Consider the following 25,587-nt stretch of genomic DNA (forward strand, 5'->3'; position numbering starts at 1 on the left):
CTACAACTGAAAAGTACTTGAATATTTTATTTTGACAATACAGATTTTGCAGAGGAAAATATTAAACTGATTCAGACCTTACAAAAATGTTAACAAAAGGGTGGTGGTCAGGGTGTAGCTGATGCATTCACAGGGATCATAGTTAATTTTTCTGTAAAAAAAAATTTTGCTTTTTTTCTCTATTATCCAGATAATTATTTTAGACTTCCGGGGAACGTCTTTAAAGAATCCTCTATTTTCCTCAATGAACGACATCTCGATTTTATAGCCTATATCATATATTTTTTGTAAAGCTCCAAGGATGACTAACAGCTAACCATCGTCATCAGGAAACCCACCACTCAGTGCGCAGGGAGTGCGTGATGTCACCGCGGAAGTATCTTCATGCACCTGCAGAGGCTCGGACAGAGGCTCGGACAGGTAAACACCTCTTATATGACTCATGTTTGTGGTATAATGTTGTTATGTTGAGTTGAGCCGTTGAGTTGTTTATCCTGAACAACACAAATGTGGACAGCTGCTTTTCTTTATGACCGGAGAGTTTAGGTTTTAGCGTCACATTTAGCTGCAGGGAAGCTAAGAACGTTTAGCAGTCAAGTTAGTCGCTGTTAGCCAGGACCAGGAGCGGAAATGGGGGGAATTTTATTTTCAACGTGAACTATTAGAATGTTTTTTAATCAAAAATGAAAAGGTGAAGATACACTTGCTAAAGAAATGTATCATAAAAAGCGAAGAAATGTGGCAAAAAGGAAGTCAAAAAGTTTATATGTAAATAATTATGAAGCGTGATAATGTTTTATTTTTGAAGTGGTTGATGTTTCCTGTAGCGGTGACGTGAACTTAACGTTAAAAACGGACCATAACAGTCAAACAAACAACGGGTTTGTAGCTTTATCTCGGTAACGACGAAGTTTTAAAGTGTTTCACGTTACAACCGGTTCAAAACGTGAGGGTGGAGCGTTTTATTTAACTATAATTATCATTTAGTTATTTAATGTGTCAAACACTATCTACCTGCATTTACGTGCAGCTCTACTTTAGTTTTTCTTTTCATGCCACATTTCAGAGTAAAAGTAGTTCGTACTTTTCACTGTACTATATTTATGTGACGTGTTTAGCTACTTGTTACTTGTATAAAGAAATTCACTGTCACAGATGTGTGTGTCTGACTGGGTCTGATTTTATGAATCTTTATTTGCTGCATTATACGTCTTATCTTCTACCATTGTCCCACACAGTGATGATCACTTGTGGCTGCTGCTGTATCCTGTGCCCAGACACCCCCATATTTGTGCACACGCCTGAAATGAATACACCAAAGACCAAAACACACTTCATGCAGCACCACTGACACCACAGCATCCCACTGGTGGCGTAGTGTATTTCAAAATGCTTAAATAAAGAATTGTTCCTAAATGAAGTTACCTCAATTACACCAGGAAATCAGACCTTCAATACTTTTAAAGAGTTAATGCTACAGATACATTTTACAGTGTCTAGGTTTGATATCCAGCTCTAACTTAATAGTTAGACTGACTGTGTTTTTGACTGTGACTGACTGTGTTTTTGAATCACTATGACAGACCCTGATTCTTTACTCACTGGTATTGGATTTCATTTCCTCACAGTGTCACAGTACAGTCCTCAGGTGGAGAATCAAGGTGGACTGGTTAAGTCTGCTTTGGTCTTCACTTTCCTGCTCTGTAAAACAGCCTCTGTCTATGTGTGTGTCTCCTGCAGTAGAAGCAGTAGAGTCCAGTGGACGCACCAGAGTGGAGGTGTGTGCGTGAGGATGCTGTCTTCACTTTAGTGTCTGCGGAGTGTTTGCTGCTTCAGGATGAGGATCCTGGTGGCGAAGCTGCTCGGCCTGCTGGGATTGTTTGGCCTCATGCTGGCTGGCATCCTGGTCCCAGTACGGCTCCTGCTGGTGGACTATGACAAGGCACACAGGTATAGGAGAGCTCTGTCTCTCTGCAACTCGTTCGGAGGAGGCGTATTCCTCGCAACATGCTTCAACGCTCTGCTGCCCGCCGTCAGAGACAAGGTAACACACACACACTGCAGCTGGACTTTAATATCCCACCGTGTTTATCATGTCGTAATGTCGTACACATAGGGAGATGTTGTGAGATGTTCTGACTGTTTCAAATTGTGGAAAACTCCACACTTTTGTGCTTCTTTTGGATGTTTTTAATGAAAGAAAATCCAAAACCAACCAACAGGAAATAACATCAAACAGGGGAAATGTTAACTTACAATATTTTACTGTTAAAAATGGGTTGACTTTATGTATTTGTATAACATGTCTTTTAAGCTATTGACACGTTTGGTGACTGTCCTGTACAATACTGTAAAAAACTAAACATACATGTATTAGGAGGTACCAGTAAAGTATCGGTGTGTATCAAGCATCAACCTCCGAGGCTGACACATGAAGCCAGCACTGAAGAACCAAAAGTAGTTCCTCTAATGACCACTAGAGTCTGGCTCCAACAGTGAGTCAGTCTCCATAGACTCCCATGTTAAAATGTCCAACTTCACAGCAGAAATAAACATGTTTACAGCCTGGTACAAAAACGGTTTTGGTCTCTAGAGCTAATCTCCTCTTTCATGACGACTGTTTATATAACTCACCTGTTTTTTATTAATTTTATTAAGGTCATGGAGAATTGAGGGTGTGGCCTCTTTGAGTGACAGGGGGGTGAGCGTATGTTTGTCACAAACCATCATGCATCGAAGTCTCAACTCCACACACGCCCCTCCTCTTTGACCATTTTTGGATTAGCTGGTAGTAGGGGGCGGAGTTAGTCACTACCAAGATGACAACGGTGTGGCAGCTCACTCTGAGCTTTAGAAACCTGTTGTCACAGAGACAGAAACGTCCCCCTTTATTTACCATTCACAGTCTGTGCTCTGAACAAGAAAACATTTAAAGATTTCGCCCTGGGAACCTGGTATAAATTTTAATAATGATCAGATTAATGATAAGAATAATAATGAGTTGTGGCTTATCCTGTGTGTCTGTGTGTCCTGTCCTCAGGTGGGTGACGTCTTCAAGCAGCTGCAGATCAGCAGTGATTATCCTCTGGCTGAGACGATGATGATGCTCGGGTTCTTCCTCACCGTGTTCGTGGAGCAGACCGTCCTCACCTTCAGGAAGGAGAAACCCTCCTTCATCAACCTTGAGACCTTCAATGCCGGCGGGTCTGAGGCTGGCAGCGACTCAGAGTACGACACACCCTTCATCTCCTCAGCGCGGGAATCGCCGGGCAGCGGCAGCGGTCACTGCACCCATGGACACCAACACGGACATTTCAGCCCAGCTGAGCTGGCGGGGGCGGGGCCTCTGCGGCTGGCCAGCCTGGTCCTGGCTCTGTCAGCTCACTCGGTGTTTGAGGGCCTGGCGCTCGGTCTGCAGGAGGACGGAGCCAAGCTGGGCGGCCTCTTCCTGGGCGTGGCCGTGCATGAGACCCTGGCTGCTGTTGCCCTCGGGGTGAGCGTGGCGAAAGCCTCGCTTGGCATGAAGGACGCCGTCAAGCTGGGCGTCACGGTCAGCATGATGATTCCGCTGGGCATGGTCGTGGGAATGGGCATTGAGTCGGCTCAGACTCTGGCGGGCAGCGTGGTGTCGGTGGTGCTGCAGGGACTCGCTGCCGGCACCTTCCTGTTTGTCACCTTCTTTGAGATCCTGTCCCGAGAGCTGGATGACAAACAAGACCGGCTCCTCAAAGTGCTCTTCCTTATCCTTGGATACGCAGCACTCGCCGTCCTCATCTTCATCAAGTGGTGATGGATACGAAGTGACTGATTCACAACAATACCAAAGGAAAATCTTAAAGGAACAGTTCAGCATTTTGGAAAATATTCTTATTCATATTCAGGCAGAGAGTAAGAGAGAGAGAGAGGATATGAAAATGCCCCCGAAATGTGGAACTTTCCTTTTAATTTCTCTTTTAATAAAGACACTGAGTCCAGCTGTGAAAGGCAGAAACATCTGGAGCAGCTGGATGGAAAGAAGCCATTTATTATCCTCTGAAGGAAAATCCTGAGCTGTGTCCGTAATGTGTTTAAACAGAAATATAACAAATCAAAGTTATTGAGACAATGTTTTTAAAATGACATGTTCATGTTTACTTTCTTCTTCACTGCTTTTTTTTTGGTGCATTCCTAATTTCCTTGCAGGTCTGTGTGTCACCGGCACAAACTGAAAACGAAACAGGGACCCTCTCCTATAAATGTTGCTATTAGTGGTCAAAAACTCCACAGAGTACATTTAACCTCTTACCTACTGCTGAGATGCACAGGTTGTAGTCCAGTGTGACATCACTGTTGGGTGTGCTTACAGGTGCAGCACTCAGACTGAAAACACTGACAAACAGTGAACTATGGTTAGTAACAAATATACATGAAATAATATATTCGTAAGAAATTAATTTCTCCAGGTCTGTTGGTCATTTTGTCTTAGATACACTTAGTGTTCACTTTATTAGGGTACACCCCTACAGTGTAATGCATCCAGCTGTTCTGGGAGGGTTCCTAATAAAGTGGTCACTGAGTTTATATTAAGGCTTTAATAAGACCCCTCTTCTATCTTTATGAACATCTGTATGAATCCAGAGGTTGATTTCTACTGTAAAAACACTGGAGCCTTTAAAAACATGTACATCTACTTTCTATTTTTGTGAGATTTCATTGTTTTTTCATATTGTGAGTGTTGTATTTATTTTTTGTCTGATATTTATCTCATGTTATTTGACATTGGACGATTATTGTCATGATTAAAACCTCTGAATAGCTCAGTGTATTTGTTTGCTGCAGACTGTTTTTTTTCAGCAGGAGCTCTGCTGCTTCACGACGCTCTTCAGCCTGAACCATGTGATTTTTAACGTTTTTTAACCTTTGACAGTAGACAGTAGGAGTTTGGTGGAGAGGCTTTGATAACTACTGATAATAAAGGTATAACATCGCAAAGGAAACCCTTAAAGGTCCATATAGTATTAAGGTAGATGTCCATGTTAAAACCAGCTGTGAGGACGTCTGGAACTTTGTGATATCACAACAAAGCAGTCAACAAAGCCCCGCCCTCCTGGACCCACCATCCAACCTTGCAGGATTTGGTTTCTCTGAGTGTTTACCTGAAATCTGCTATATTTTTATTGGATCACTCAGAAAACAGTCGGCCAATCAGAAGAGAGGCTCAGAGCCTCCTCTCTTCTAATTGGCTCACCGACCTGTTGTTACTAGAGCTCCAGAGAGAAGCCTGAGAGAGGAGATTTAAAACTACATTGAGATGGTTTTTGGTTCTTAAAACCAAAAATATATCTTCTTATGGATCAACACTTCAGAAAAAACACGAGAGAAGAGGAAAATATGGATCTTAAATAATTTGACCAATAAACTGATTATAATCAGTAATAACTTTAACGTTACACTTTAAAATTTACATTTTACTGATGGATAATCTTCCAGTGTTGTCATCTAGTTGTGGCTAAAAGGCCGAAGACAGCAGAGGGAATCAGTTCACCTGCAGCCGATCTGGTCTGACCTGGTCTCATTGTCACTTGGCCAGCATCAGACACCGGTGTTCAGGAGTAGATTCTGGGTCAAGTAAAGACAGTATCCCCTTAACTAAACCTGATCCCTCATCCCTGACCCTAACCTGAGTCCTGGAATCCAATATTTCCTTTGTGACTTTGAATCAGTTTGCATTGACTTCCAGGTCAGTCATTATATCATAGCTGCTTCCTGTTCCTCAGCTCCACATCCTGAAGCATCAGACCCGATCTAGGCGTGATGCCAGACTCTCACAGCAGTGATTGGATTAGGACTGATGCACCTAAATTTGATTGTTTATTGACACAGTTTAGAGCGAGCTCTGATACTGTGAAGCCTAATGTCACGGTCTGGACCTGGACCTGTGCAGAGTTCATGTCAGCTGTAATGTGATCAACAAGAGCTGCACCTGAGATCACAGAGAGGGAGCTTAGCAGTCGTCTGATTGGCTGATCAAGATTTAACTTTCTGTGCATGAAGATTTTCTAATCTCAGAGTTCTCTCCTATCAGACAGGATCTGTTAGAGTTGTGCCTTGTGGTGCAGCGGGAGTTTGATTCCTGCAGTTGCCACGGTGACGTGCAGTCTCAAAACGATGGCGTTTTTCTAGCACAGAAACTCACATTCAATCCAGCCACCTAGATTAGGATCCTACATTTTGGAGTGCTACTGTTGTAGTAATGTTGCATGAACAGACTGTGGTTCAGTATGTACCACACGTCTCATTCTCATGAACTTGATATCTTAGTAACGCTTTGAGTGAACTTCTTGGCACAAATTTGGCACATATCCACTAAGACTCAATGATGAACTGATTAGATTTTGGTGGTCTGTCATAGTCTGTGAGGTGGTAGTTCTAGATCCCTAGAGGCTCAGAGCCTCCTCTCTTCTGATTGGCTCACCGACCTGTTGTTACTAGATCTCCAGAGAGAAGCCTGAGAGAGGAGATGTAAAACTACACTGAGATGGTTTTTGGTTCTTAAAACCACAAATATATCTTCTTATGGATCAACACTTCAGAAAAAACACAGGAAAAGAGGAAAATATGGAGCTTTAAGAACTTGATTTTTATTGGATGGGGTCTTTAATGTATAGGCTACTTCCCAGAATGCATTAAAAATTCTTTAATTATTTTTCGAAAATAAACAACATTATATGACAGGCTTCACTGTGTCTCACCAGAATCAACCACTTCTCAAATGTGTTTCCTAAACAGGATTTAAATCAGATTATATTGACACTCGTTTGCTAACAGATCAGCAAAGTCGTTGCTATTTAGCAGCTAAAATCATGCGGGATCAGACATATAGAGTCAGACCAAGACATGTGTATAAAGGAATGTGCACTGTTTTATCTTATTTATTTTTCCTTGTTTGATGGAGGTGTGGATGAATTAATCAGTGTTAATCACAATGGGTCAAATTCACATGCTCCTACAACTGCAACTCAGTCACGTCTCCTGTCTCTGTCTCTGTCCATGTCCTGTGTTCATGTTTCCTCGGAGCAGCATCTACATCTGCAGCAGGACTCACTGACACACAGCTGTGAAGTCTTTAAAGGTGAGTTGTTAAAGTAGTACAGGCTTAAATAAAGGTTAAAACAAGAAACTGTAACCTCAGTGTTTATTGGACAAATTTCCTTTACACATTCTCTATTGTCCCATGGTTGAGTGTCATTGTCTTTATACAGGATTGCGCAATGAGATGCAGTTGTAGTGACTTTATATTACTCTCACTGAAAATGTATAAACAAAAGTATTAGGAACAACAGATCTCTAAACCTGCATTCTGAAGCTTCCTGCCCTGATCTGCTCTTATTCATTATTATTACTAACATTTTCTGCTTGTGTTTGTTAAAAATGTTTATTTAAATACGTTTATTGTCTTTTTGAAAATATTAAGCACTTTGTTTTTAACCCTAACTTTGTGTTACAGAGTTTTTTTTAGAGAAAGGCTTTAAAATAGAAGAATAAAAGGTGAAGAGAGAAAACTTTATTAGCGATGATGGAAAAATAAACCTAAAAGTAACTATACTATATTTACAAGTAAAATATACAGTTGTAAACAGTTTTGTTCATATATGCATATATGTATATGTAGCTGAGTCGCTCTTTCATGCGGTAACTTTTGTTTTAGAGAGATTAATAGAAAATGCAGCAGCTTAAACAGAGAACACTGTGTCTCCCATCACAGGACAATAATATGATGTGAATTGAATGTTTTTGAAATGTTCCACACCTCTGATGTTATTTAAAATCCATATGTGGACCTTCATTATACATTTTTTTTATTAATGAATCCTTCCATTCATTTTCTGCTTAATAACCAGGTCCAGGCTCTGTTTAATGATTAATTAATGATGTTATTAGGAGGTACTGTTAGGCTTTAGACAGCTGAGAGGGAAAACAGGTCATGTAAATGTCAGTATTCGTGTAATTTGTATGTAATTCAAGGCCTAATGAACCTTTCTGGTTTTCACTGTCATCTTTCATACTTTATGACCATGAAGCAGGTTTAAATATCATTCTGTGATATTAACTTTGTGAATCTGCAGAATCAAACTTGAACACCCATATGACTTTAAAGCACAGAGAAATACTTTATAACTGCACACTGAAGCCTTTTCATGTTAAACCTCACTGAAAGAGAGAGTTCAACAGCTCCATGTAAATCTGCAGGATCCTTTGACCCCTCTGGTGACTCTTTGACCCCGGCACTTAAGCCAAAAGGAGTAAAACTTTAACAACAACAGGACCAGGTCCAGGAGCACGACCAGATGCCACAACAAAGGCGTGTGAGGTTTTATTTCACCTCCTTAAGCCTCTTAGTCCCTGTAAGTCTGCCTGCCTGCCCGCCTGCCTGCCCGCCTGCAGCCGCCCTGCAGCGCTGCCGTTGGCTCTAGTCACACCGTGATGAGTTAATCCCTCAGTGGAACTGCTTCGCTCGTCTTTGGCTTGCTCAGGTTTGTCATCCTGCCAGCCGCCCACACAAGCAGACAGAAGAACCACAGAAAACTTGGAAGGCATGGAGGACCTTCTGTTAGCGAGCGGCGAGGAGGAGGCGCGCTCCTTGCACAGTTCCTATGACCCGGGAAACGAAGGGAGGACGATGGGGGACCGACTCAAGTCCTTCCTCCGGGTCACGGTGAAGGGGGATCTGAGCAGGAACGTGAGGGATTTCTGTAAGAGGAACGCGCTGCTGACGCTGTCGGTTATCGCCGTGCTGACCGGCTGCACGCTGGGCTTCATGCTGAGAGGAACCCAGCTCTCCACACAGGTACTGTTCACATGGCGGGGTGACCCACCTCAGGCCAGGATTCACCTGCAGAGAACTTCCAAATCCCCATTTACCAAATTTAAAATGTCCCAGATAAACCTAATACCTTCCCATCAAACATCCATGTCGATGCTTCTCTTTAAATTACCTGTCAAGACTCAACCTGCTATAATGGACATTTCAGCTCATGTTTTTACTTTCCTTCAAACTTCCTGTTTCTTTCTGTTAAATTTCCAATTAAGATTCAGGATTCAAGATTTTTTTAATCTTTCCTTAAAATTTCACATTAAGAACAACTCATGAAATATTAGCTCCCATATGGATACTTACTTACTATACTATACATTTTCTGGTGATACTTTTCCATAAATTTCCCATTGATACTTTCCTTTGACTCTTTCCCATTGATACTTTCCTTTAAATTTCCTGTTGATACTTAACTTGAAATTTCCCATGAAGCTCATATGTTGATACTTTCCTTTAAACTTAAAAGGGCGTAGTAACTGAGCACAATTTCCAGCAGCAAGAGCTAGCATAGCTAGTTAGTATATCATTAGTTAACTATGTTTGTTGGGTTTTGGGTTAAAAGCATGTCCACTGTACAGTAGCTGTATAGTCTGGATGCTGTCAGAGTGGCTAATGTTTGTAGCTCTTGGGGTAGTTTACACTCCAGCAGTTACGGTAGCTGAACCCGTCGGTTAGCCCTCATTCGGAAACATCAAATGTGAAACATACTGTTTTAGAATAAAAACAAGTAAGTTAAGTAATTAAACCTTAATTAAATTGATATTAAAATAAAATAACAGTCTGATCTTAAATATGTCCTTATTGTACTAATAACACAAGGACTAAATATTGCACTACAAAAGTATGGCTTTTGCTGAGAGCTGTTAGCTTTAGCCTCAGTCTGTTAGCACATAGCTAATAAAGCCTTCAAAGGCAAAGGTCAAACTATTTTACGAGATTCTTGTTTTAAAACAAAAAAATCAACCAGAGACAGCTAGTGTTTTCAACCAATTCATCCAGCTAGCATTAGCTTAATTAACTAGCTAATGTGGCAGCAAAAGTTAGTCATTTTAGGAAAATGGACGATTGTTGGCCAGAGGTGAGAGGCTGTTTTTGTCTGCCTGTTGTTTAACAAGTAACTTTAAGTCTGACGGTGAATCTACCCCTTTTATCACTGTAAACGTTAATGAGTGAAGAGCAACAATAGCTAACTGGGGCAAATATCAATAATCAATAGAATGTAATTTATTTTTTTCCTTTTGGTAATTAAAGTTTTAATGACAGTTGCACTTAAAATTAAAGTTATTTTTTCCTTATCAACATGGGAGCTACTGACCCATTCATTCTGAGCAGTACATGCTGTTCCTGTAAAAAACAGTGTCAGGGAGCATTAACAAGCACAGAGAGACTGCAGCCAGTCAAATCCACAGTCATTAATCCCTCCATTCAATAAGTGGCTATCAGCCACTTCGTCGCTTTCTTCCTCTCAGTGAGGGATGAGTTTGAGGAGCTACAACTGAATTAAATGATTAAAACAGGACAGATACAGATGCCAGATAAAGACGCCAAGGTAGTGTACACTGTATTTTATTCAGGCAGTTTGCAGCTTTTTGGGACCTAAAACCTGATTCCATTATTTTTGACTTCAGAATATTTAAATTCAAATAAGTGAACAAAAATTAAATAAAAAAATCAATATTTCAAACAGGAATTTTATCCCAAGCAGTGTGGCGATAGCTTTAACTCAACTTTAGACCTACAGTACATTTTGGGAAAATAAATTACAGAAAATAGTTGAGGAGCTAATTGAATTAGCACTTAAACAATCACTTCATTGGCATTTAGTAAACAATCACTTTACAGGTAAAAACATTATAAATAATAAAAGAATTTAAATAATTTAAAAATGATTTTATATAATAATAATGGTGATAATATAATAATAATAATAATAATAATATAAACTTTATTTGTATAGCACCTTTCGTACAAGAAATGTAGCACAAAGTGCTTTACAACAAAGAAATTACACCAAGTGTTTTACATGAAAAGACATAAAATGAACCATGAATCATTAAAATAAGTTTAAAAAATTGCTATAACAAGCTTTTATTAGGCAATATCTTTTTTTCTATTTTCAAAACCAAAGAAAATAATTAGAAGAATCAATAGAATAGAACATTTAACATTTAACAACAACAATTAATCAGTAAAAAAAAATAATGTTTCAACCCTGCAAATAATAAGCATTATTAAGACTTACTGTATATTTTACATGAAAGCAAATTCCCAATTGATTATGTTTTTTAAATTAACTTAAGGAGGAAATGTTTGAACTGCTTAATATCCAGTATCAACATATTTCATTGTTTCCCGACTGAATGAAATGACTGAATGAAATGATGAATCAATCAATCGTGAAACTCAGCAGGTTAATCAATAATAAAAATAGTTATTAGTTGCACTAACAAAGAAAAAAAGCTACAGCACTGAATAAAAACAAGAGCTAAGAGTTAAATTAAAGTTAAAGTCAATTTATTGCATTAGATCAATTTAAATCTTAACTTTGATGACCATGATCTTCATCAGACTGGGTGAAAAATTCTCAGAACGTCCTAATCTTATTCACACTAAAGCCTTTTAAATGAATCATATATAATATACTGAGCATTTGGACTTTTAGTTAAAAATAGTGCTGTTTCTCTGTGAACTGTCTTTCCAGGAAGAATTGATCCGTCTCAGGAAGACTAAGTTCAACAGCAGCTGAATATAGAGTGGACAGAAACATGGAGGTCACGGAGAAAACACTTGATCTGGTTTCACATGTGGACTTTGTCTTTCACATTCACAGGATCTGTCTGGTGTTAAAAGGTAGTTTCCCAGGTTCAGGTGTAAGCAGGTTGCAGACGTGTCTCGTGCTCAGCTCAGAGTGAGGGAGGAAGAATAAATAAGCAACAGTGAGGAGGGTTATTTAGCTTCCTTTATATTTATCTTTTTTTTTAACTCAGATTTAACTAAATTATCTCGTTGTATTTTGTACATTTATATTTTATATATTCTATTGCTTATTTTTCTGCACGTTTGCACATTTGTAAGTTAATCTTAAAAAACAGATGTGTTAAAAACAATAAAAACTCATTTGAATAAATAAAAGTAAAAATATCAGTTTCACAAAGTCATAAAATCAGGAGACTCAGGAAGACTGTAGTGATAAAATACATTAAAAACAAGCAAATGCACAAGATTAAGAAAATGAAGCTGTGTAAATGGATTTATTTTGGTCTCTTGAGGGCAGATTAACAAGATAAAAACATATTAATGACATTATTACAGAAGTGCATTTTATTTGAGAAAGTAGAAATAAAAACATTTTGGAGACTTAATTTCGTACTTATGACTTGTCATAATGATGAGATCTGGACCTCATGATCAAAAGATTAAGATGGTTATACATTTGATAAGCCAGATGTTCCATGGTACTGTCTGATTTAATTGGCTATCCTATATAATAAAAATCCATGTAAATATCAATATAATTAAGTTTATTTTCAACAAAGCATTGTGTTATTTTGAAATCTTTTATTGTAATTATGAGTTAAAGACTCTGTAATTCCCTGTGGGTTTCACAAGTAGTTTTGATTCATTATTCATATAACATGTATTGATAAGTGCAGCTTTAAATGCCTGGACATAAATAGACTAGAGTTCCTTCAGGGTTTGAGGTTGATATCAGGGGCCCAGCAAACTGCTCACGGCTCCTTCATAACAAACCCGACTAACAGCAGCATCGCATAACTTCAGTTCCTCCTCAAGTTGAAGTGTGATCCTATAGATGTTATTCATTTTCCCCCTCAGGTTGGTCTATTTCTGTCTCTAAATACTACAGTACCCATGAGCCTCAGCGGCTGTTACAGTAGACAAACCACAGCAGCTGATCTATCAGTTCAACCTCCAGCTTCACCACAGTAGCAGAATCTGAGGGACCTGAGAGTGATGGAGGCATCATACTGAAGGATGAACTGTAGCTCCCAGCTGCTGCTGCTGCTGCTGCTGCTGCTGCTGCTGCTGATGATGATGATGATGATGATGATGATGACGATGATGATGATGATGATGATGATGATGATGATGATGATTGATGTGAACATTCACATGAAAACATTTCTCTCATTTCTCACCACAGGCCAAGATCTACTTCTCTTTTCCAGGAGAGCTGCTGATGAGGATGTTGAAGATGCTCATTCTCCCTCTCATCACGTCCAGGTAGGTCCATGTCCATGCTGGGATTAACTCCCACTAGCGTTTGACAGTTTCATTATTTCCTCCGACACCCAGAAAAACAACCAGCAGACTGTTGGTCAAACATACGTGTTCTACATTGAACAATCAAGTGATTACTGAAGAAAGTAACTGTCAGATGTCAGATTAATGATAAAAATAAATATCTCATACGACTTTGTATATTATTAAACCAAATAGATCAAACACAACTTTAAAACAAACCAGAATAATATGAACTAAATATGTGATAAACTGAAAAAACTAAAACAGGGTCAGGGTTGATATTCTGCTTTAGTGAAGATAACTGATGTGGAATAAACCTGGGACTGTTATTTCTCTATTTATCAGCCTCAGATCAGTTTTGATGCAGCAGATAACTGCAATAATCATTCAGATGTGAATACAAGCGCCAGAATTAGTGTGTTTATATGTTTATGTTTTTAATTTGAAAATTCCACCAGCCACTTGAAATGTCAAGGTGGCTGCCATTTTTTGGCTTTGGAAACACATATTTTACCACAGAATTTTACCCACAGATTTCAATGAATTTGTAATGTAACCCTGTTTTAGACTGTGAGTATGTCAAATTTACAACTCCTACATTTCCTCAGAGCTAACCTTAACCCCAACATTTCTAATTTCTAACATATGATGTGAAAAATTCTGCATAACACACAACGTATCTGAAAACCATTTATTATGAATGATGAACCAAAAGTTCTGTAAGTTTACTTGTTTACTTGTCTTACATTAGCTCACTAGGCTTTATTACAGTGTACAAAATTTTGCCTTCTACATTTTGTTTAAATGATTGATTTGACACCTGGATTATTCATATGAGAAAATAGTGGATGAACTAAAAACAACATTTCCTTACTAGAAATGGTGGCCATCTTGAATTTTCCAGTGGCTAATGTGTTTTATCTAAAGAGTAACACCCAAGAAGGATTTGTGTCCACAATTGAAAGATTTCCCTGAAATATGCAGTTATCTGCTATTTGTAAATGCAAACATGAACGTTTCTCTTTCTTCTTGTTTTTCTAAACTGGGCTACTCCCCTCCAACATTTGGGATTTTTTTTTCTTTATTGATAAGGACAGTTTAGGACCTGTGAGGCCTGATAGTAAATTCTTCCAAAAGAGGCTCTCTGGATTTATAATTTCAATAGTTTAACAAAGAGGTTGCAAATGACTATTTCAGTATGAGAGTTTTTAGATTTTTTAGTTCTTTTGTTTTGTAGTTTTTGCACTTCTTGTGACTGTTTACAGGTGTTTTCTTATTTGGTGACAAAGATTCAGCCTTATTGTAGAGTACAGTATATATACACTCAGTGGTCGGTTTATTAGGAACCCACAGCTAAACTAAGTCAGTCTAATACAGCAGTCCGGTAATAAACCCTCCTGAAGGTTGTAATGTTCAGTTTGCGTTTCACAGACATGTGGATTCAGTTGTGTGCTCATTTTACTGCAGTTTGTGGTGCTGCTGAACTGTACTGCGTAATATGAACAGGTGTTTCTATTTCACCCCTCTTACGTATATCAGTGAAGGCTAGGCTGAATAACAGAAGAATCACAGACTACATCCTGCAAAATGATGACAGCCGACACATGAATTATCACTTCTTTAACACACAAACTGAACATTATAATACAGAAGCTCTGAGAGGCCAGGGAGAAAAATAAGGTTAATCAAAATTAATTTTCAAAGTCTGATCTGAAGTATTTTCTCTCCTGTGTTTATGACTTGAAAATAGCTGAAAAAGTTCTAAGTTACTTTTTTACCAGGTGAAGACAGATTGTTGTTGTAATACTCTTTTCAGTCGCAAGAGGCTGACGTGCACCACTGAAGTGATTTTAAATTTAATTTCCCCATGTATTCTAAACACGAGGTACATATTGTGTGTTAGCAAGTTATGCATGTCTTTCTTTTGAACGATATGTTCCTTGCTGGCTTGCGGGCTAATGTCTAGCGACAGTATAGCTAATGCCAACAGCAGGTTAGCGCAGATCAAAATACACTTGTAGTCAAAGTTTCGATGTAGAAAGACAGAGAAGCGGTGGTTTCACTCATTCTGTAAAACACCCTGAGGAAAAAACTTTGTTAAATGAAAAGCCTCTTAAAGAAGAAACAACCAAATACTACTTATTGTTTTCACAGCGTGATCGCATATTGTTTGATTTCCTGACAGCAGGACATCAGTTCTGATGTGGCCACTTGATCTCCTGTTGACTCCCCCTCTTTCCTGTGTGCAGTTTAATGTCGGGTCTGTCGTCGATGGAGTCGAAGGCGTGCTGTCGCATGGGGGTGCTCACCGTCACCTACTACCTCTGGACCACCTTCATTGCCGTGGTGGTCGGCATCGTGCTCGTCGTCATCATCAAACCTGGCGTGGGGACGGACATGGAGAGTAACCGGCTGGGAGGGGGGCCCGTCATGACCTCGGCCGACGCCCTGCTCGACCTTATCAGGTGAGGCAGGAAGTGGATGTATAGAATGTGTAGAGGTGAAGAAAGGTCAGACCTGGGATTTTCTGGTTTCTGGTCTGATGGTCCGTGTCAGTGCATCAGGTGCATGGTCTGACCCTGCAGGTGGTTGCTGTTGCAGTTTAATTTCTCGGAGACATGGTTGCAGCAGATGTGTAGTTATCGAAACACTTAATTGTCCTGACCCTTTGTCATTGCTCATATTAGCTGTGTCCCAATCCAGAGGCCACATCCTTCAGAGGACTACAAAGGTGTGGCTCTTCGTAGCCGTCATAGACCATGAAGGCTGAACTGAAATGAGAGTAGGGTCTATAAAGGATTTTCACTTCGCGTCCCCAGCTTTTTCCGCCCCTACCGTTTGTTAAAAAGCGCTGCTCCTGTCGCCTAGCAACCTTCACAACTTTTTTTTTACAAAAACTTGACGCTGAGCCTCCTCCGAAAAAAAAAGACGACTTTGGTAAGATTCCTCTCATGAAATAATGAAGTAAAATTGCATTAAGTCAGGAGCTGTGTCTCAATTCAGAAGGTGCGGCCCTTCTTAGACTGCAGAGGCCGAACTAAAATGAGGCAATCTGGTCTACGGAGGATTTTTGCTGTATGTCACAAGCTATTCACGCCCTTACTGATGCATCATAAAGCTCTACTCCAGCTGCCTAGCAACACTGACAACATGTAACTTTTGTATCACAAAAACTTGAAGTTTTAAGGTCCTTGGTTTTAACAGTTGTACCGTTAGATGTTGAACTGAGCTGAAACCCAATACTGACATTTAACAGTGTAATCCTCAGGCTCTCTGTCAGTGTTGTTTGCTGCCATATTATTTTCATTAGCAGCATGCAATGAATCTTGGGATATGTTGGGCCACGAAGGATCCACCTGTTTGAGCCTTCGTTGTCCAGAAAAAGAAGGACGCACGGTCTAGTCGCACCGCTGTGACGCAATCAGTCTTCAAATGTACCTTGACTTTGACTGTCAAAAAAACCTGACTGCTGACCACACGGCCGCTTCCTGTCACAGTAAACTGAATATCTTTGGGTTTTGGACTCTTCATTGAACAAAGACATTTGAATCCGTCACATTGACAATTTTCTCTGTTTCTTGACATATCATAAACAGGTAATGAAAATATTCTTATCCTGCAGGGTTTGACTGTCTGACAGTTGACTGAACATCACTGAGCTCAACAAAACATAGAAAACAAACCGACACTCACAAATCAATCCAATTACAGACGGAGCTGATCAGTGTATTTTTAGTAATCCTGCGGGGATAAGTGACAGATTAACTGAGTCAGCGGCGGTGGGCTGTAATGATCTCTGCTGCGGCACGTTGGCAGGCTGCGCCCTCGTGCCTCGTCCGAAAAACACGCCCACAACTGAAGGTCTCACGAGCAGGTCGACGCAGCATCATCTTGTTGACTTTTGACCTCTGCCTCAAGTCAGCTCATCTGGACTGTTTCCCCTTCTCATTCTGCTGTGTTTATCCTCCTGTTGTCCAGTGTCACTTTTCTTCTCTTAACATATTTATAAAACGTAGAATAGAAAAAGGGAAATTTTCCTTCCACCTGTCACCAGATGCTGCTCATGGGGGAATGTAATCGGTAATAATGGGGACTTCAAGCGGTGACAGTTGAAGGGACGTCTGCGGTGTGACGTAATGATGTAGATTCTATCTTGACACTTCCCACCGTTTTCAGCCCAAGCGTCTACTACAGCCGAGCGCAAATGATACAGGGACAATAAGGGCGTCAACTTTTTCTCTAGGGCAAAAGTGAACCCAGCACAGTGTAGGTTTTTCAGTGAAGTGTTACAGTCCTTACAGTATCTAACTTGTGTAACTAAAAGTACAATGATTCCCTCTGAAATGTCAGAGTAGAAAAATAAAATAGTATAAAATGGAAATCTCAAGTTAAGTACAAGTACCTCACAATTGTACTTAAGTACAGTACTTAATATTGTTCAGTGACCCAACAGGTAAAACTCCTGAATTCTTGAGTGAGAACAAAGAATAAACTATAATGTAAGGCTAAAGTCAGACACTAGCTAACATTAGCATTCATCCGTAGATACTTGACACAGTGTAATTCAATCACTCTGAAGGTAAAAAGTAAGTACACAGGAGCAGAGACTTGAGGACGGAGCCACTGATATTCCAAGTCTCAATGTGGGGGGTTAGACTCCCCAATCCCCCCTGTAGAACCCTGTCCTACAGGAGAACGACTGGTTTGCCGTAGTAGACAACTGAACTGCAACGTTAGGAAATGTTAAGATGGCATCTAGGACAACACGTTACACCATAGCCATCCCTTAAACCTTAAATTGCTTAATAATCCTTGTCTCTATCACGTCTTTTCCTCTACTGAAGTTGGCATACTAACCAGCTAGCCCCGGCTCGTCTCATCACTTTCCAAAAGTGAATCACTGTAGCGTCCAGTCTACCCTTTACATGTAGCTGCTCAGAGGATGTATTATAACATCCTGTCTTGTAAACACAATGATGGCTGAAGCTCTTGTCCAATCACAATCACCACCACCTCCTCCTGGCAAGAAACCGCGTTCAGCAGCAGAGAAAAGCTACACATAGCCATTTACCATGTTAGTAATAGCATCATAAGCACATTTGATTATAAGACACTCATAAGCAACTATAAGATATTTATAAGAATTTATAAAGGCTTTATTACCATTAACTGACCCTGCTACTAACTGGTTAACCCTTTCTTGAAGCAGTTCTTTAGTCTGAATTACAGCTGATCTTGTTTGTGTTGAATATCTGTGCAGTCGTATTCTTCAGTAAATAAAATCCTTGGTGCTTTTTCCCCAACAGAAACATGGTTCCCTCTAATCTGATCGAGGCCACGTTTCAGCAGGTAGGAGAATAGCTGAGACACACTCAGACCAAACACTTTATCCTTTCTTCCTCTAATAAATCCGACTGTGTTTCCTCAGTACAAAACAGACCTGATTCCCATCCTCAAAGTCCCGACCAAAACCATCCAGCCCAACTTTGTCTACATCGTCCCCGATGAGAGTGACCCTAAAGGTCGGACGGTGTACCTGGAGCTGACGCCAGCACCGGAGGTCCTGTATAAGACAAGTCCCGGAAGCAGCCAGCAGATGAATGTCCTTGGCATCGTCATCTTCTCTGCAACCATGGGTGAGCAGGACAGTTCAGTACATCAGTGGTTGACACAGAAAACTCCTTTATCAGGTTCTGATGTTTACAGAATGTCACTCATGTCTGAGAAAAGAAGATGAAATGGTCTATCCAAGAAGTCTTCTTTTAAATTTCTACATTTTTTTAATATCTCTATATAAATGTCAGAGTTTGAAGTTTTTGAAGCTCAGTTTATTGGACTTCTGCACAGGCTAAATACAGGATTAATACAGGAGATCATTGATCTTGTTTGTTCTTGACTCGGAAACAGTGGTTTGACAAAACAATCTTAACTCAAGATCCACTTACCAGCTTTGTCCTGACTTTCTAACTGCATCTTAAAGTTTTCCTCAGCATGTGGAGTTTGTTCAGTTTATGTTATGAGTTCAGGTTTTTAATCCATCAAGACAATAATTAGAATTTTAAAGCTCCATATTTTCCTCTTCTTCTGTGTTTTATTTGAAGTGTTGATCCATAAGAAGATATATTTGTGGTTTTAAGAACCAAAAACCATCTCAGTGTAGTTTTACATCTCCTCTCTCAGGCTTCTCTCTGGAGCTCTATAACAACAGGTCGGTGAGCCAATCAGAAGAGAGGAGGCTCTGAGCCTCTCCTCTGATTGGCTGTTTTCTGAGTGATCCAATAATAATATAACAGATTTCAGGTAAACACTCAGAGAAACCAAATCCTGCAAGGTTGGATGGTGGGTCCAGGTGGGCGGGATTTGGGTCGTGGCTGAGACCGTCGTGGCTGACAGCTGGTTTTAAGGCTCAGTGTCTGAATACAGGCTGTGTGCATTTCTCTGTGGACTGAGACTTTGATACGTTCACAGTATTAATATAGAACCTAGACCTGATCTATAATCAAACTACACATGCACATTTACCTTTAGACTGTATGGACTTTTAAGGAAATACTTCTTAAAACCTCTTATTTAAAGTAGCTGCTCTACGTTTCATGTTCACCTTGTACTATGTTCAGCAGGTGTTTATATGAACATTTGATCTCATCTTGGTTTGAAGTAGAGATATATGATTTGGGTTCTATCAGATGTAGTCACGTTGCCTTGTAGCTGCTGCCATGTGCAATGCAGCTGGTTATGACTGACTGGACCGATCTCATCAGACAGGAGTAAATCAGTTTTGGTAACCCTCACTGATTATTACTAAACCTTTAGGGTTCTCAGTCTGAGTCTGTTCTCAAGTCTGAACTGACATGTATGGGACTAAACTTTTTACATCTAAATTTAATGTGTAAATTTCCATCAGTAATGCTGTAATCTTATTCAGTGTGTCGTCATCAAAACTCTGATATTCTTTGTTCCTGCAGTGTGATCTCCACAGATGATCAGTGTGAATATAAACTGTCGCTGCAGGTCTGTTGCTGGGCAGGATGGGAGAACGAGGAGCTCCGCTGGTCAACGTCTGTCAGTGTATCAACGAGTGTGTCATGAAGATCATCAACGCTGCTGTTTGGTGAGCAGAGTCACGTCTTCCTCACCACCCTGCTGCTTTTTAAAGCCAGTACCTTAATGATTATTTGATTAATAAGTGAAGAAGCTGTAATCCTGTCAGCCTCACTGTATTATAAACACATGAACCCTGAAAATTTAATTCATGTTCATTGACAGAAAATGCTCTAAAATAAATACAGCAAGCAAAAACTAGTACAGATTGGGCTCGAAAGATTATTGTTGCCTGAGAAACCGTGTCATCTGCTTTTTCTTAGAATAATGAAATTTCACATTTACACACTTGAATGATGCAGAGAAGGGTGAGTAGTGTCTGTCAGGCTGTGTTCAGGTCTGACAATCTCCATTAATCTAATTAAAGATGAAGGTTTAGGGAAGACTTTAAGTGTTCCTCTGGAGTTGGCAGCTGGACACTCAGAGGACACTGACTTCACTACCATCCCCCACCCCACCCCACCATAATTTTCAGGTTGTCCATCCATCCGTCTCATTCTCATGGACATTATATCTCAGTAAGGCCTTGAAGGAACTTCTTCAAATTTGGCGCAAACATTCACTTGGACTCAAGGATGAACTGATTAGATTTTGGTGGTCAAAGGTCAAACGTCAAGGTCACTGTGACCTCACAAAACATGGGTTTTGGCCATAACTCACCAATTCATCCACTAATTATGACACAATTTATCTCAACTGTCAATCCAGATAAAATATGAAAAGTGATAACATTTCATATTCCATAGATCAAAAAATTTTGAGATCACATCCCTGCTCTCTGGAGGATGAACCCTTAAGATTTGAATGACTCCATGACCTTGTCCTCTGTCCTCTCAGGTACTTTCCTTTTGGGATCATCTTCCTCGTGGCAGGGAAGATCCTGGACATGCAGGACCCGAGCACGTTGGGGAAGAAGCTGGGCTGGTACGGCATCACCGTCCTCGCTGGCCTCTTCGTCCATGGGCTCATCCTCCTCCCTCTCTTCTATTTCCTCCTCACCAAGAAAAACCCCTTCACATACATCCGTGGGCTGCTGCAGGCCATGGTGATCGCCCTGGCCACCTCCTCCAGGTCAGAGTACAGGACATTCCTGCTTCACCCTGCTGGTCTGCAGATGTGTTCAGGTTTTCATTTAATGTTGTTTGTCCGCAGCTCTGCCACGCTGCCCATCACCATGAAGTGTTTGTTGGAGAACTGTCACGTCGACCGACAGATTGCTCGCTTCGTCCTTCCTGTGGGAGCCACCATCAACATGGACGGCACGGCGCTGTATGAGGCTGTGGCTGCAATCTTTATCGCTCAGGTTAATGACTATGAGCTGGACTTCGGTCAACTGGTCACCATCAGGTAAACCAACATCGACACGCTCCAGCTGTCTCTAAGACATTTCAGGAGATCATGAAGGGCAAGAAAAACAGGAACAGTGTCTCTCTCAATGATGAACTATAGGATAGGTATTAACAAAATATCTTCCTCTCCTTTTTTCATCATCTATATGCAGATGATACAGTGATTTATGCACATGATTGTACCAAACCACAAGCTGCTTCCTATCTTAAATTTCAATATATTCTTCTTCTCTGGATCAATTTTAGACCTCAGAAAGCAGACCATTAGCTCCAGCTAGAATACCACTTTAACCAGTGAACAAACAGGAACAAAGCCTGAATGAATGAATCTGAATCTGAATAAACTCTTGTCTTCGTCTGCAGTATCACAGCTACAGCTGCCAGCATCGGTGCAGCAGGGATTCCCCAGGCCGGTTTGGTTACCATGGTGATTGTGCTGACATCTGTGGGGTTACCGGCAGATGACATCACACTCATTGTGGCCATCGATTGGATCCTGTAAGTAACACCACTCATTATGAGTAAACAACCTATCTCAGAGTGTTATAATATCATGTTTGTAAAACACATAAAGTTAGGGTCAAAGATATTGTCCAGACTTGTTGTGGTCTCACGGTGTCTCCATGTCCCTTCTGTCTCTGCAGAGACAGATTTCGGACCATGATCAATGTCCTTGGTGACGCCCTGGCGGCAGGAATCATCGCTCACCTCTGTCGGAAAGATTTCCCTCTCAGCGGATCAGGAAAGGTAAAACACCTGAAACAACACTTAAATTCACACATCTAACTGTCCTGTCAAGACAGAGGTTACAGGAGTAAGACCACAACAGATATTTAAAGGTTCAAGTAAAAGCGTAAAAACAGGAGTAATGACATAAAAGTAGACATAGAAAGTCAAGATTTAAGTCAAAATTATTTGACTTACTATGTCAGTTTTTTTGACTTACTAAGTCAAGAGTTTGACTTATCCTATATACCATCTTTGGCTTAATTTTATATAAAAAGCCAAATTTAATCAAGATTTTAACTTACTTTTAATTCACTGTGCCACAGTTTTGACCCTAAAGATCTATTTTTGACCTGTTATCTAAGTGAAAATCAGATTCACTCTCTTTTACTCTCACAAAAAAAATTATTGACTTTCTGTGTAGTAACTGAAACATGGTTTTATTTACATTGTTGGCATTGAAAACAGTTTTATCTCATAATTTTGAGACAAAAAGTCAATTTTGTCACTTACTACCTTGTACTTTTGACTTAACGTCTCATTTTGACTTTAGTATTATGTTTGTCATCTAACTTTCATCTGGTTCTTTAGCAGAAAATGGCTTACTTACAGGAAAGTTACCTACAATTATATGAATATATAAACTAAAAAAAGGAGACATTTTTTATTTTCTTTCCTGTTTTGAATAAAAATTCTCTATACTATATACTGAACTTCTGAGTGGAAACATGAACTTTCCTTTACAGCTGCTCCTTCATTCATTCATTCATTCATTCATTCATTCATTCATTCATTCATGCCTGTTGAGTTGCATTAGATGAGATTACAGCAGTTTGCTCAGATTGGACCAACAACCTCAACAGATTAGATCTGACTGTAAGGTTCAATCCTATTGAGTCTGTGTCTGGCCCTGCTCACTCTGCAGCTCTCTTTAGTCTCTGTTGCCAGGCAGAAGACTCAGGTAATAACCAACCGAGAATTTTTTTTCTAGTGTATTGATTACATCACGTGTTACATTCATGCTGGACATATTACTGGAATTTTTGAGAACCTTGTTGGTCAGTCAACATCACTAGAACCATGAGAAAAGTATTTAATATGAGTTAATTGTGTTAGTGTGAAGAAATGATGTTGCTGCAGCAGCAGAACGTGACATTCAGTTTGATCCCTGTCAGGATCCTGCAGTAATAATGACTCTGTGTCTGCAGTGATCTGATTGGTCAGTAGACGGGCTTTTGACAGGTTTTTTTATGTATCTGTTTAGGTATTCTTGTGAAGCCACAGATGTCTACAGCCTGGCTTGAACTGTTTTTTTATCATTCTGGTCATACTGCTGAAGTTTGAGGGTCACTATAGCTATTAGAGTTTATCCTGAGGGGACCATGAATGTCTGAACCACATTTCATCACAATCTGTCCAATAACTGTTGAGATATTTTACTCAAAAACTGTTTGTGAATCTCATGGTGGCACTAGATGAAAAGTCAGAGGATCACCAAAGTCAGTGAGATTCTTCCTCTGGGAACAATGAGTATCTGTCAGCACAATCACCAAAGTGGTGGACCAGCTGACTGACAGAGTAACGTTGGCATCCCTACAGTCAAAATGATAGCGTGGCTAATAATATGTTGATTTCCCCCTTGTGTAGAAATGTGCAAGAACTATAGGAGAACAACACGAACCATGCTGCTGTGGGACGCTAACTAATGTGTTTGAATGTGTTTCCCTCCAGCCTGTACCGTCCTATGGCACACAGACTCCTCACGGTCACAACAACTCCCACAGCGTCGACGTGCAGATGACGGAGATCCACACACACAAAGATTGCATGTTCGAGGCGATGGGCGACTCAGCGGGTGAGAGACACGCACACACTGTCTACTACAACATATGTCAGGTCTGAAGGGACCGGACGGAGAAGTTCGCCTCAAAACATCGCCAAGTCCGGAAGAGCCCAGACAGATCTCACTGTGTCACCTGAACAATGACATGAAGAAGAGTCTCTGTGGTAACCAGCAGGAATCTTCAGGTGACAGGAGCTGTTGTTTATTTGGCCAAAAGAGGATCAGATTTTCATGTGGGACTTAGTTCTCCCGCTCACTGATGACAGAGAGCATAAGGGGTCAAAGGGCACAAGGACCACGACACCGCTTTAATTTAAACTCGCCATCAATGTTAACTTGTGAGCCAATCTCAATTAAAGAAGGGAGATGTTGGAAATCTGACAGCGTCTCCGGTTGCCGTAGAAGAACAGGAGGAACACAAGCCTGATCTGCAACAGAGGATTATGGGTACATGACACCCTCCTGGGAGCACCTACCGGTTCATCGTCTTGTCTGACAGCGCCACCTAGAAGATCTGCAGAGGGAGGGACACAAACTACAGCATCTAAGTTTTTAGTGGCTGATTTTTTATTATCAGCTTGAAACGTCACAGTTTGTGATGCACAGGTTTGTCCGGTTAAAATAGAACCTTTTATGATGACCCTGATAGCTGCACATATCATGGTCATCATGGCAGTTATTAGGGCTGGGTATCAAACTTAAACTTTTATTTTATATTTCTCAAAGTAAGGCATCATAAAATGTGCTGGTTTAGAAAGTGATAGCACTAGAAATGATCTCAGCACCTGCAGCTAACATTTTGAAGTGATACCCAGCCCTAGCAGTGGCCTGTACATTTGTACCAAGACTAAATCCTGGTCCTGATGCAGTTTTCATTGGATCAGTACCTGCAGAATTAAACAGAGCTTTTTATCTGCTCATCGTCTGCACTCCGAACAAATCTACCTTCATGTTTGGATAGATTAGACAGTTTAATGAACCACACTGGATCACACTGGATGGATTTTAAAATATCCGATAGTACACATAAAGACTTTGGATCCAAACCATGTGGATTCTGAAAACCGTCACCTCGTGTTTTCGTAGGATTTACTAAAGGGACAAACTTCTTCTTCTTGCTGCTGTTAGTTCTGAGCCACATCTCTGTGGTGTTACCACAGCAACACAGCTTTGACTGAGCTGTGAATCTGATTGGCCGGTGCTCACTGCTTCAGACTGACTCAAGGGTTAAAGGGTAATCTGTCCAATCCGACAGCTGAATGAACCAAGTGCTCTTCATCTCGTAGAATCACTTTTCTTCTTCTTCTTCTTCCTCTTCTCTTTCTTCTTCTTCTTCTTCTTCTTCTTTTTCTTATTCCTGTTTGTACCTGACAGCATGCTGGCATGCGTTCCGACTGGCTTCATTTGAAGTCGACGTGCTTTATTTTCTTCTCTTGTTGTTTTCACTTGAA

General features: G+C 40.3%; 2 protein-coding genes across 2 annotated transcripts; both read left to right on the plus strand.

Annotated features, from left to right (window-relative positions):
• Positions 1–339: 339 nt before the first annotated feature.
• LOC130170376 (zinc transporter ZIP3-like) lies at positions 340–4,804 on the plus strand. Its single transcript, XM_056377586.1, has 3 exons — positions 340–420; positions 1,741–2,044; positions 3,041–4,804. The coding sequence occupies exons 2-3, from the start codon at positions 1,838–1,840 to the stop codon at positions 3,788–3,790; spliced, it is 957 nt and encodes a 318-aa protein (XP_056233561.1). The 5' UTR covers positions 340–420; positions 1,741–1,837; the 3' UTR covers positions 3,791–4,804.
• Positions 4,805–8,586: 3,782 nt separating this feature from the next.
• Positions 8,587–24,195, plus strand: slc1a8a (solute carrier family 1 member 8a). Its single transcript, XM_056378797.1, has 11 exons — positions 8,587–8,827; positions 13,017–13,096; positions 15,367–15,582; positions 18,424–18,466; positions 18,546–18,753; positions 20,129–20,228; positions 21,056–21,289; positions 21,371–21,565; positions 21,931–22,065; positions 22,212–22,314; positions 24,025–24,195. The coding sequence occupies exons 1-11, from the start codon at positions 8,660–8,662 to the stop codon at positions 24,193–24,195; spliced, it is 1,653 nt and encodes a 550-aa protein (XP_056234772.1). The 5' UTR covers positions 8,587–8,659.
• The last annotated feature ends 1,392 nt before the right edge of the window (positions 24,196–25,587 follow it).

Source organism: Seriola aureovittata, chromosome 6 (assembly GCF_021018895.1).
Source record: "Seriola aureovittata isolate HTS-2021-v1 ecotype China chromosome 6, ASM2101889v1, whole genome shotgun sequence".
NCBI lineage: Eukaryota > Metazoa > Chordata > Actinopteri > Carangiformes > Carangidae > Seriola > Seriola aureovittata.